Consider the following 13919-nt stretch of genomic DNA (forward strand, 5'->3'; position numbering starts at 1 on the left):
GAGCAATAAGCAGAAAATTAGGTCTTTTATTTTATGTAATCTCCGATAAGATAATAGATATGTAGTTGCTAATTGGATATGAAGGCCTTCACCTTTCCTACTTAATTTTTCAATGGACCTAGACATAAAAGCAATACTTCATTAAGACATTCATTTCTGGAAATGAAAAGATCCCGTTAGCTTGAAAACATATTCATGTAGATTCCCTGTGCAATTAAGCAATTAAGAACTTCAGTGTCTCCTGTTCTAGAGACAATTACTTTGCTAAGAATGCTGCAGCTAAATATTTCTTGATACCTGTTTTTTACAAAATTGGACATACTTTGCAGCCTTGTATTGATCTGTTCATTCCAGTGTATGAAAATCATCTCCTTTTTTGTAGTGTTTCATGTGCATACTCGTGTTAAGTAACTTGGAGTCTAATGAGGCATCTCTAATTCCTTGACTAAACCTATCATTCCCAATCATCTTGTAGCAGAAACTCACTTAAGGAAATTGTCAGTGTTCCACATATCACTCATCCACCCCAAAAAAACTGTCATTGATGCATATCACAAAGCTGCTACAGGCTTAGCTAAGCTTATTATCCCTTCATGGTGATATTCTTAGACCAACACGAGATCTGTCTAGGTGGCTGGGAACCACTGTTTTGCAGAAACACACAGAATCTCTTTGACTCCTCCTGACTTTTTAGAGAAAAAAGAATTAGAGGGCTTTCAATATAAATATAATTTCAAAGAATTAGAAACAAATCTTCAACTAGGCTTCAGTTGGAACTATTGGTATTCTCTTCTAGGGATGCCTTTTGGCTTTCACAAACACATTAGCTCTCAGAAACAGGCTGGATATACATAAGCAATGAAACAGAGGAAAACAAACAGGTGTTCCACTTATAATCATTAATTAGGCTCCCTTGGTATAATGTCGTGGCAATCTTCAAAAGAGTCAACATTTGTTTTGTATTGTTGACATACTCAACAGAGTTCAAGCTGCTGAAGTCTTGAGGCTACAAAGTTAATTTATCAAAATATGGTATGTGTTTACGTAAGTCTGCATTTATACAGGCAGGTCAGAAATTTTCATCATTTATGGAAATTTTAAACTCAAAATAACACTACAGTATTCTGAAATGACTGGAGTGAATTGAAGTGCCTAAAATCCAAAATCTAAACAAAATTCTGTATTTTCTAAAGCTATGAACTCCAGCCCAACAATTGTGTAGCTTTTTCACTGTTTGATGTCCCTGAGTAGTGTTTCTTCATTATCAAATATCTGAAAAGAATTTGAAAGACAATTTCTTTTTAAAATCTTGCCCTAAAAGTTTCATGTCAATAGGCAGACATTGGTAAGTTTGTGTTACTTTTTTTCATCAAAGGGTTATTGATAGAAATTAAATAGAAAAACACTGATTACATTCTGACATAGTTGGGATACTATTTTTCAATAAGCATTGTTTAACCGTATGTCTCATTTAGATGAAGTACAATGCTTAGATAAAAATAATTAAAAGATGCATAATTTTTCAATAGATGGTAAAGCATTTATCTGTGACTATTAGCAAAAACATTTATTTCTGTATTTCTTCCACTTAATGTTCTCCTGCTGTAGGCTGTTGTCTAAAATGTTTTATGCTACGTAAAGATTATACTCAGAATGTCAGAAGTCCTAGGACATACCCAAACCTGTTGAGTGCATAAAAATGTACTTGATCAAAGATTGCAAAAGCTTTGTCACCTAGTATATGATAATATGATAAGATAGATCTGAACTCAAAACTGAATTCACAACATTCATGCAGACTGATTCAGTCTGTTGGAAGAGGTCCTAGAGGAGGATGGCTCAGGAGCACTTGGAATATTTGGGATATGTTTCGGGCCTTGGCACTAAAAGGAGACATGAATGAAATGTATGTAAGAATAGGGAAGGCTTTAGATTAAGTTTTTTTTGAGTGTTCATTTCTGACCATCTGCCCTGTGAAAGTGACTGAGAGAATAGTTTTCTGTCAAAAAGAATGTTTTAATCTGAAATAGTGATTCCTTTTCTCACTAGTGCTAGACAGGTGTTCTTTTGGTGTCCTCTGTAACTAGTTAACATTTTACTGATACAGTGTTTCCACAAATAATCCTTGTAAGTAGCTAAATGGAGAAGTGAAAAAAAATTTCTTCATCCATCCACAACTAGTTCCCTTTAGACACCGCTAAACTTTAAAATATATAATTATGCAGCATCTGGGACCAGTAAGCATTGTCATTGCTTTCCAGAGAAGGGAACTGAGACTTAAGGAAGGCAGGTCACCTGTTCAAGTTCATGCTATATGTCTACACTGCAGTGTCAGTGGGATAAATGAATTATACACCCATATTAACATACTCTGTGTTGCCAAGTTAAATAGCTTGAAAGTCCTCGAATGCTGCAATCAGTATGAACATACCTTAAATTGGGGAAAATAAAAGCATATAAATGCAGCACAGCCACCTAAGGGAACGAATGTCAACTCTAGATTGCTCAAGGTTGAAACATGCTTGGCTGAGTAATGGCATACTTAGCAAAACTCAAGAATGCAGTAAATGGATATTTTTCTCAGATTTAAATGGCTGTCTTCATGGTCTTATAGCAGCACTCAAAAGTTATAACAAAACATGTAAATTATCCTTTGTCCTGTGAACTGCTAGCAGATATGAACATGTGGTTCATGTTAGTAATGTAGAAGAGCAATGTGTATGTGTTCATCACCAGTAGTCTTTTTTATGTTGTAACTGCTCAAATCACCCCTGATGCAAGGGCTTTTTGCTAAAACCAACATTTTCATGAGTTCAGCAGCACTCAGTAGTAATTCCCAACATTTAGACTTTCTTCTGCAATCCATCGGTTAACCTTTGGATCTGATTAGGGCAAAGGCAAATGCTTAGTAGCAATTATAGGATGCCAGGCCTATCATTAGAAATATATTTTTTAAATATGTTCTTTTCCTACCTATATTGCAGGTAAATCTTGTGTTGAACTAGAGTCAAAGCTCAGTACGTTTCTGAAGTAATCATAATGCCAAAAATGTCACATTTACTGTTGAAGTTAAAAGAAGCACAGTCACATTCAATTAGTTGGGGAGGTGTACATATGTAGTTGTGCATGTATAAATATATATTCACACACAGGTATATGCATATGCACACGCACATGTTAATTTTTTCCCCAGTTTACATACCTGGACATTGGCTCTCTTGAATTAGAATTACCTCAAGAGATCATCCTAACCTGGCAGATAGCCAGTCCCTCAGGGACTGTATTTCATAATAAGCAAGAATTGAAAGTTGATTTGGGTAGTGATCATCTTATTCCCTTCCTTGAATAATCTCATTTGTATTTGTACAATTCCATTTGTTTTCCATGCAGCTAATAGTGTAGGACTCTACATGAAGTATTTGCACCTTAAGTGAACTAATATTTTTGGTTTTATTGAATACATCCTTTTTTTTCTTTTGATTTTCTGAAGCTGTGCTTGGAAGTTCAGAGTAATTAAAGTTCACCTGATGAAATTTATTTTTTAAGGTTGGATGTTTATCTGTAGAATAATAGATTCAGGAGTTTCAGTGATCTCAACTTGTTTATATTTACTCCAGGATCTACTTTAATCTATACTGATAGTTTGGAATTTATTGGGGTTTTTTTAAAGTAGCATTTTACTTTATAACATTTTAGCAAAAACCCAGCCTTTTCCTGATGTTAAGACTGAACTGGGCAAAGCTGCAGTTCTTGAATCGAGACAAAAGCATGACCTTTAGCAAGAGCAGCTGGTCCTTCTCCCCACTACCACCCCCGTTCTCTGTTTTCTACTTTAGATCGAGCAGTTTTTCTGACCACATGAGGGCATCGGTGGGCTAATAACAGTGATTTCCCTCAGCCTTAAATACTGTCGCTGTTCTAAAATTCCACTAAAGTTATGATTCTTTCAACAGTTTTGCTATTCAAGACAGAAGCTTAATGCCTGTATGAATTTTAAAAGCTACTTCTAGAAAGAAATGTTCACAGGAGTCAGGTGATTCATGAAGCTTCATCAGTTCATTTTGAACTCTTGCAAAGTTTTACAGGCAAGATAGAAAATGAAAATGAAGCCAAATGAATGAAGAAAATGTATTAAAAGTTTTATACTGCAGTGCAACTAATGTTTTTTCATTTCAGGATACAATTTAAGAAATAGAATGTATTTCCTACGTTTTTATTGTCTTGTCCAAGACTGAATTTTTCTGTGGAAAAATTACTTGTGGGCTCAATTTTGTGCTGTTGATGTGAATAGAAATTATGCTATTAATTTTTAGTACATAGAAAAAAACTGTACATGATGAACATAATAGTACAAGAGAATATGGTAGAAGCCATTAGATTTTTTTTTTGCCTGTTTATGCCTTTCTCTCACTAGTTTCTGTAAGTAGATTATAAAATGTTTTCTTTCTGTCTTAAGTAGAATCAGTTTTATAGTAGAGTGTAAAACCACCACAGAACAGGCAAATTAGCCTTTGATTTGCCTGATGTAGAACTTTTATATGCTCTTTGAGAATGTAATGCATATATTCATGTTGCTGATAAAGAAGGTGTTGGAGGAAAATATGTTCTTGTGATCTGTGAAATGCAGCTGAGGGTAATACTGAGGGTTTAAGGTTGGAGGAGGGGGGAGTAAAAGAAAACAATTATTTTGTTTCAGGGAAAAATCAATCTTTTGCACATCTGCTGAAATACATTCTGCATTCCGTGGAATACATTTCCTAATCCTTTGTGCCACTGTGGGATTGATTACTTAATGCCTTTTTCAGCTGGAGCATAGTCATGTTTTGTTTCAGCCAAAGTCAGTCTTTTTTCATAATAATGTATTAGAGTGATAACAGGTTTTTTCACTGATTTTGATGAAGAAATAACCACCTCCCAAATCGCCTGTAAGATAAAAATCTAAGATGTTTTCACTTCTTTTCCTTCAATGATCTTCTGATACATGCCAAATCTTTATCCAGGGCGATAATGAAGTAAGCAAGTTATTTAAAAAACATAGATATTTTAACTTTACAATGTTTCTAGTGGGTTTATATTCTTATAATTAATGTTTTTCAATGATTTAATGCCTTGTGTGGAAAGTAACCCATATTCTTCACTGACTATAAGCTGTCCTGTTTAATTTATTTTATATTAATGAAAAGGCAAAATAGCAGATTAATTCTTTCCTTCCACATCTCAGATATGTTAGGATAAGAGGAGATACCTTCTAATTTGAATCTTAGAAGGATTCTGTCCTTTATGATAAAAAGAGTAAATGAAGAATGGGATCCTGCCAGCCTAGATCCTGCCTACATCTGTCTACTTTTCAGGACAGTCTAATCATGCAACTAATTAATCTAATACACACCTCCTTAATTTACATTGAACTAAGCACCTGCATCGTGTGAATTGTATTCTACATCAAATCTTCATGCACACATTCTTTTTCCTATTTTCTTCTGATCAACAGTAAGAAGCACGCAATAATGCAGTATTATTATTAATACTAAAATAAGTGCATGTGAAAATAATGTTTGGATTCCTTAACATTTTCTTTTAAAGATTTTCCTACATAGATATTGTCTACAGCTGTAAATACTGCAGCTGTGACCCTGTTTGCTTGTATAATTTGTATGTATTTATTAGGTTGTGACACATGAAATCATGCTGGTTGCAGCTTTAGTAAATGTGTTCTATGTGGAATCATCCACTGAATGCTTAAAGGGCTTAGAAGAGAGGTTGGTTCCTTGTCACCAGATGCAACAAGGAGTAATTCCATTTATTTCTATTATGAAGATGTAAAAGCCTGTAAGGAATGCCCAGCTCTGCTTAAACATTCCCACTAAGAATGTTAAGGACAAGAAATATTTTATTTGGAGGAATGAAAATACAGTTCATTTTTTAAAGTAAAAATTTAATCCCTTTACACCTGCACAATGCTAGCCTGGGAGCAGAGTACTTTTTTTTTTTTGTCTCCCCCCCCTTTTTGTATCTAGAGTATTGAAATAACCATTGTGTTTTATGTAAGGGGATTAGATATGAGTTCATCCGGTCAGGGCCAGAGATAATTAAAACTAAGAGGTGAAAGGTCTGTTCCCTTGTACATGAGGCAGCATGCCCCCATTGGAAACTAGAGTTTCTTTGCCAGTCCTGAGGCAGAAACTTGCTTTCGTTGCTGTGAGCACCACAAAGGAGCTTTTCTGGCAAGCACTCCTAAATGGGAGGCACTGACACCTCCTGCGCCCTTCAGGAATTTTAATGAAGTTAACTGCATCGGAATACAAAAGTAAGCTTCTATATTAAAAGACCATCTACTCTCTAGCTAGTTTGCAGTGCTGAACAGAGGCCTGCCAATTACAGGGTAGGATGACAGGAATATCTATGACCAAAAAAATTATCTACATCCCAGTCACATTCCAGTCAGCATTAAGGATGAAGTCCTTCACATTTTACTGGAAGGTCTCACTTCTTGATTATTTTTCTATTCAAAGCTAGAAATATTTTCAAGCTCATCTGACTTCTGCTTACAAATTCTATAAGATAGTTCTTAACCTGTAACCATGAGTTCTCTTTCTGCCAGCAGTTAAGTCTAAGTACATATTCTGCTTAGAACATATTTTAGAGAGTCAGCTTTTTACACATCTAAGACAGTGAGAGCTGTTGATTAGATCTCCTGCATGGACCTCCCAGGAATAAAGAAAATTTCAACTGGGACAAGACAGGAGGAGGTGAAATTCCCTCTCTCTTTCCCTGTCTCCCCAATAAAGATGACTTAGGGAATTTTAGTCTTTAGTTTGCTGTAACAGACTTGAAGAATAAGCTTATGTATGGGCTTAAAATACATGGGGAAACATTGTGAATACTCTGAGACATGAATAAAAGATATACTGAAATGTTCATTTCAGTCGACTTTGCTAAGTGTCTTTTACTCATCAATACTATTATAAACATCTTAATAATAAAGCTATTAATATGCATTCAAGCCAGATGTACTTTGAATAGTACTTGTTAAGATACAGAAATGCACAGTTGTGCTACTTGGGACTGCCTTTGGCGTGATGAGGCTCCTTTTTAAAGGTATTTTTTTGTTCTCAGTTTCATTGCAATGTAGGATGAAGATTACTGGATGCTAAAATATCATTAAGGTCACTTGTACAAATTCAGCTGAAGCTAAATTTGATAATGCTTTTTGCCAGTTTTACTCACAGGGCCACAGAGCTTTGTTTGCAATACATTAGAAGAAAATTAATTCTGAACTCAAAAGGGAAGTACTGTGTTGTGAAAATAACTCATGTTAGAATGAAATATGGGTATTTGTGGGGCATAAATAATTTGAATAATAGAGTACAACATCTCTCTCCATAATTCCCACACTTTTGGTATGGGTTATTTTGTTATGGGTTAATGCAAGCCCTTTTCTTCCCATAGTTGTGACAGTGTCTCGTAGGGGCAATGCACAGTATATCTGGGTCAACTGTGTGATCATCAACAAACTCAGCTTCTGTCTCTTACTTAGAGATTATAAAAGTATCAAAAATATGCCAGTGCTCTGTTACTCTCAAGGGGTTAATGTTATTAAATTAGATTATTTCACATCAGAATTCAATAGAATTCAATCCCACATTCACTTAAGTGGTTTGAATGTGGTTCTAGATCCACTTCCAAACATAGCTAAGATTTGTTTAGTACACAATATACCATAGTTTGTCTGACCAGCTAAAGTCTAGACAAAACTACCAGGCTTTGACTCATCTTCACAGTGACCACTATTACAGATTGGTACGCCTTTAGTAGCTGTTTGGCATAAATTTGACACAGATGTGAAACACCTGGTTTTACTATGTTGTTGAGTGCAGTAAATCATGTAACTGGCTTCTTTGAGCCCCTTTATCTTTTTTACATTACTGTATGAAGGATAATAAGGTCACTTAGTTTCCAAACTGAATGCATTTGTATCAGTTTATCTTACTTAGTTCGCTCTTAGAATCTTAGTGTTGTCGGGAAAAAAAAAGCAGTGTAACCAGGTAAAACCATTCTGGCATACATTCACATATCTCAGAAGGAACTGACATAGGGCAAGTTGTTCAAATACTGTGTATCTCTCACTGAATGCAAAATGAGTGTTTAGTTCTATTCCTGCCTGGCTGACCTTGCCGTCAGGAATGAATGGATGTGTAAGAGGCACGACCAGAAAATTCAGTCAAAGCATTCACAAGTCTTAGTGTTTGTTGTTGTTTCTTCATTTTCTTCTTAAGCACTTCTTTCTTACCATTGCCTCTTCAGAAAAGCACGTTCCTTTAGTATCTTTCTGACCTGCAGTCTTCATATTCCTCTTGCACAAAATTTTTGTTTGTTTGCGTCATTGACTTTGGAAGACCTACAGAGCCTCTGCCACAAAGTCCTTTTGAATGTACGCATTACTTACTGCTATAAGGACCTGAGAGTATAGTATAGTCAAAGAAAATAAGAGAATGAAAATATTTTAAATCAGGAATGTTTACATCATTTAAACATCATTGAGGTTTACTAAGAATTGGGACTCTTTAGAGAATAAAATAAGAATCATGTATCCCAGGAGAGGATGGCAGTTGTGCTTCTTATGTGATAAGACTGAAGGAAAGCCTGCATGAAAGGAATGGAAAAGTGCTTTCATGCTCTGATTGTGAATCATCAATATATGCAAACAAGTTTAGATAACATACAATTGAAACATGTGTGCCATGAGTGTTTTGGAAATAGTGGTTATTTTGGAAATCAAAAGGAAGTTTCAGAAGGAAAAATTCACAGTTTTCCCAGTTATTCTACTCTGACCTGTGCCTCATAGCTGGAGCTCAAGGCTACTTGACTGAATTTGTCTGTTGTTTCACAAAGCCGTGATATGCACACCAGGCAGTGTGGAATCTGCACAGTGATGCAGTAATGAATAGTGCCTTTCAGTGCATGTATAGCTAAGAAGAGCACAGATTTCCTCAAGAAGAGATTCTTAGTCAAAACTCTCATTGAAAGAAACAATGGAAGTCTTGCGATAGATTCAAACGGAAAATATTCAGGAGAGAACAAGTCAACTTTTGAGCAAGGAAATTATGTATTTATATATTTGAAAAACATCCATCATAACAGTAAGAGAAAACTCTTTTTAGAAAGTCCAATCAGGCAACCATGGAAAAATTACGGTGGATTTTAGGTTTGTTTGAGCCATTTCTCTACTTTTAGTACTTGTTTTTCTTGTCTTCTTTCTCAAGCAAGACAAACTAGATTTTAGTTGCTGACTATCCTTCAGTTTCTCAGTTCCCTCCAGTTTTGGATCCTACCCCTTAAGTCTACCTTTCTAATGTCATTAATTCCTCCAGTTCTTAGAGGAGTGACTTATCTATGGCTCTTCCATCTCTTTATATTTGTCGCACTGAAGAATGTATCATTTTCCAGAAGTTTTTCTCTTCAGTTTTTTCTTCATGCTCTCTCTGATTTCATGTCAAGGCTCAGTGACTTATTGTTTATTTATTTCTAAAATATATCTTCAATTCTAGTATAGATATTTGCTAGTCTAACTTTTAGTTTATAGAAGCGCTTGCAGAGGAGAGAGAAGTTGTTTGTTGTAAAATTGCCTGAAAACACATGGAATGGGAAGGAGAAAAGCCTGATAAGTCACTAAGGGGATCTAAGAGCTCAAAACAAAAACAGGAAAGCACATTCAGAAAATTTTCTTCAAAGGATTCTACAGTGTGCTAATGTAATGCCATTTCTAAGTATATTGTAAATTAAAAAAATAATTACCCCAGCAAACCAGTGCTAATAAAAATTGGTTGTTAAAGTATTAAGAGTTAGCAGAATTCTACCTTTTGTCTGCACAGATGAGACTTAAAAAATAAGTAAATTAATGAAACTGCTGCAATGGACCTACATGACATTTACACATCTGTTGGTGGTGTTCCATTCTAGTGTCATTGAATTTACAATTATTTTATCCAGTAGGCTATTAACTATATATAAAAAAAGGTAATGAAGAGATCACATTCTTAAGATATGATAGATTGTACCCCTTATTTCTTTTTTTCTCTCTCAAGAAAATTTTTTCCAAGTTTTAACAGAAATGAAATGTTGGATGTACTGTCCTTTTAAGAACAGAAAGCCAGTAATCATTATAAAATAAAATATTATCTATTAACCATATGCCATTTCAAATTTACAAATACCTGCTTTAATCAGATCAACACTGTTGCAAAATAACTATTTGTGAACAACTTACACGTGAGAAAGACACATGAGCAGTAAAGCTCTATTGTCTACAGAACTTTTAAGATTTAAACAATGCTTGTATTTCAAAATGTTTAGTGAAATTTTTCAATGGAAGAACTTGACAAAAATAGAATATGACATTTGCATCACTGGTTATGGTTATGTGTGTTTCACAGAGCTTCCTTTTGCAGAATAAAGAACCTTCTATAAAAAACCCAGAAGCATGAACCTGTAAAATTTTTGCATGATTTTATTGTTTCGCATTACAGAATAATATTTTGTTTTGATTCATGAGGCTGACATTACCATTTTGGTTTTATAGGTTTATTTTAAACTAAGTTCAGTGATTTTTGACCTGTGTTTCTGTTAGTTTTTAAATCTACCAGTTATAAAAAAAGAACGGTTTATGTATATAACCCTAAGGGTAACGTACTGTTGTGGTTAAGTGTCTCTCTTCTTTACAAATGTTAAATGAATGTAATTTATCAGATTAGATCTTGATTTTACACTCATGACTAATGGTTTACAGAGGATGTATTGTACATACCTCTTTGAATTGATATAAATTCTATAAATGGAAAGAAAATTATGTTTTGAATAGCTGCCAAGACAGAGTTGTTAGAGAACATGTTTTCAGTTCAAAAACGTGTATGGAATTCATGTCAGCGTGGAGTTGAGTCTGCAAGACAGTGAATTCAAGGATTAAACTGCACTACAGTGAAAACCCTGATAATGCCGGTGAACTTTTGAGAAGGCAGTAAATCGTAGTTATTGGGACACAAATTCATCGGAGAATTAAATGTACTATGGTAGATGAGAAGAAAGTTAATTTGTAGTGGTTAGAGACATTAATTTTCCATCTCAGTCATTAAGTTTCATTTTAAAAAAATTAAGTGGCATTAAATTATGGAAGATTCATAACTGAAGGGCAGTTTACACATGAATCATTGATTCACTACATGACTCAGAATTCGTAATGGGAAGGAGTATTTTTACCTTCAGTCACCCACTTAAATCCATCTCCAGCCTAAAGTGACTCAGCCCTGACCATCTGACAGCTGTTGGGTGTTCAGCTGTGCCATGAATCAATGGGGAAAGTGCTGTCAGCAGGCAGGTCTAGAAAACCCACCTCGGTAGACTTTTGTGGTCATGGCAGGGAAGGTAAGGGTTGCGTGAGCGTGTCATTTGAACGAATCCCAGAGAAGAGCACGTCATTTCTTTAGTCCCTTTAGTTCATGAAAGGAAGATCAATCTACCCATCAATAATGAACATGGAACTGCAACTGTGCATGAAATGTGTAAATGGATGTATGGTGCTATGGATATACAATACTGTGAGAAGTGTTCGAACTGCAGGTGATTCTGTCTACAGGGGGATTTCGAATTATGTTAGGCATTTATCAGCAAGTGCTTTTCTAGTGTGGATGTGATCTAAATGCACTGAGGGTTCCATCTTAGGTTGGGTGTGGGTCTAGTGTGCCACTTGGGAGCCCTGTTTTTCTCTGCTGTATTCTGTTGTCCTCTTCAGGTGGAATGTTGCTGGTCCTATAGCTCTTCAACACTCCTAGTATCATATTATTAGATTGTTAGAGTTCTTTCTTTGCTATAAGAGATATTTACAGCTCTGTTTATCTATTTTACAGATAACCATTCAGAGGGAAAGTGGTTTGGATGTCAGTTCCCCTAAACATGGAAAAGTGGATCCAGACAACATGCCACATGTTGGTGGAAATATGTGGGCTGGTGGAACAGGTTTTTCATTGTTGTTTTTTTTAATGCATTATTGCCAGATATCTAAGGGAGATGCTGTGTGAGTCAAAAATGGTTTTATAAAACCATCCTCTGCCTAGAGCTATTTTATCCAATACAGGGTTGCTTTATTGCCAGTGAAAATAAATACTTGCAGTGTCTAACTTAAACTGTATATAGCAGATCTCTTCTTCAATTAGATTTTGTTTCTTTTCGTTGGTCATACAGAGAACTAAAAAACATGCAGCCACAGAAACTAGATTGAGCCATTTACCATCCTTTTAGATGTCCCTGTAGCTGCAGCAATTTAGGTAGTGTAGGCAAGAAGTACACAGAAAGTGTATCCTAGTTCTAAAAGGGCATAATAGTGATCACTAGATAAAGTGGTTTGGAAACAGTTTAAACCAACAAATTCTAGGGATGAGTAGCTTTAAGGACCAGGAGCTTTGAGGAGATGTACAAGATTTATAAGTTCTATGGTCCCCTTTATACAAGGTAGAAACCGTTATGAATCTGGTCACAAGGGACTATAAACACAAGTATTCCATGGGAGTTCTTCCTTGCCATGATAGCTGTTTGGCTTTGAAAATCTTTGGCAAAAAATATTTCTACTGGGGATTGTTGGCAGCATTTTTGGAACATCTGTAGATATGGCAATGGAAGCTTTAAAGAGAATGTGTTTTTATTTATTATCAAATGCATATTCTTAATGATCTTTTTATCTCAACCATGTTAGGTGGGAGAGACACTGCTGGGTTAGGTGGCAAAGGTGGGCCATATCGACTGGATGCAGGCCACAGGGTTTATCAAGTATCTCAGGCTGAAAAAGATGCTGTTCCTGAAGAGGTTAAGAGGGCTGCTCGAGAGATGGGTGAAAAGGCCTTTAAACAGAGGTAATGTGAAAATCTTTATTTTCCTTTCCGTTTCCCAGAAGAATTTGAAAAAGATAGCTAAAAAGAATTTTCTATCTTAACTGCATTTATCAGCTACATTACCCTGTTCATTCTCATTTAACAGATCTTACCAGCACAGGTTTAGCTGTTCTGGACAAGATGTATAGAATGTTTTATTGAATTAAGCTACACTGTTAAAATGACTGTGTGGTTTGGTAGAGTAAAACATAACTAGGTGGATAGGGAGAGTGATGTCAATATTTATCTTTTTAAAAAGGGATAAACCATATGAAAATTTCTGTGAATTAAGATGAATCCAGATTGTATGTTGTTAGGAGTTTATCACCTAAGAAATGTCTTTCAAAATGGACCATTGCAAGCAAATTTCTTCTGTTTGAAAGGTCTCTAGCCAAAAGTTGAGATGATTTGAACTATTAAGCCTCAGCAGGCACTTTTACATGAACAACAGGTCTTCCCAGCATGAGTGTAATGTGTGATTACTAATGAACTATTTCCCAGCCTGTGCACTGAGATTCAGATTTCTTCCACCAACTGAACTGTCTAGTCAACCTCTGGTACATTTGCATTGAAAAAAGCATCCCCACTCTTCCAAATTGCTTGTCAGCTGCTTCGTAATAGAAACAATTGATTTGTATGGCCTTAGATAATGTACATCTCTTTTTGCATATGTCCATATGCACATGTAGCATCCTTTCATGAATTTCTACCTGCCTGTGTGGTCATTTAGCAAATTTGTGTTAGAGGAAATTCCTGGATACCGCTACATGCTGTGGGAACAGTGCAGCTGTGTCCTGTAAAATCTGATTATCTGTACATGAGGTAACAATTTATGTCCTGCAAAAACCAAGTGAGCTGGCATGTACCAGCTGTAAATGGAGCCTATTACGAAACCACATTTGACTTGAATTATTGTTCTGTACTACCTGGGTAGTTGTGGGAACTAACAGGTAAAAGTTAAGAACAGGGAGGAGGAGGTTGGAGTCCTCAGGCTGACGAAAA

At 35.6% G+C, this 13919-nt stretch overlaps 1 protein-coding gene across 2 annotated transcripts in view; it reads left to right on the forward strand.

Moving 5' to 3' along the window:
• VWA8 (von Willebrand factor A domain containing 8) overlaps positions 1 to 13919 on the forward strand; it is a 181776-nt gene that overhangs the window by 145974 nt on the left and 21883 nt on the right. For both annotated transcript variants that reach the window (XM_027720277.2, XM_039382906.1), the window contains 2 exons: positions 11901 to 12009; positions 12743 to 12899. In XM_027720277.2, coding sequence (XP_027576078.1) covers positions 11901 to 12009; positions 12743 to 12899 — 266 coding nt within the window. The remainder of the gene's footprint in view (positions 1 to 11900; positions 12010 to 12742; positions 12900 to 13919) is intronic.

Source organism: Pipra filicauda, unplaced genomic scaffold, assembly GCF_003945595.2.
Source record: "Pipra filicauda isolate LSUMZ 115617 unplaced genomic scaffold, ASM394559v2 scaffold28_size6257848_pilon, whole genome shotgun sequence".
Classification (NCBI taxonomy): domain Eukaryota; kingdom Metazoa; phylum Chordata; class Aves; order Passeriformes; family Pipridae; genus Pipra; species Pipra filicauda.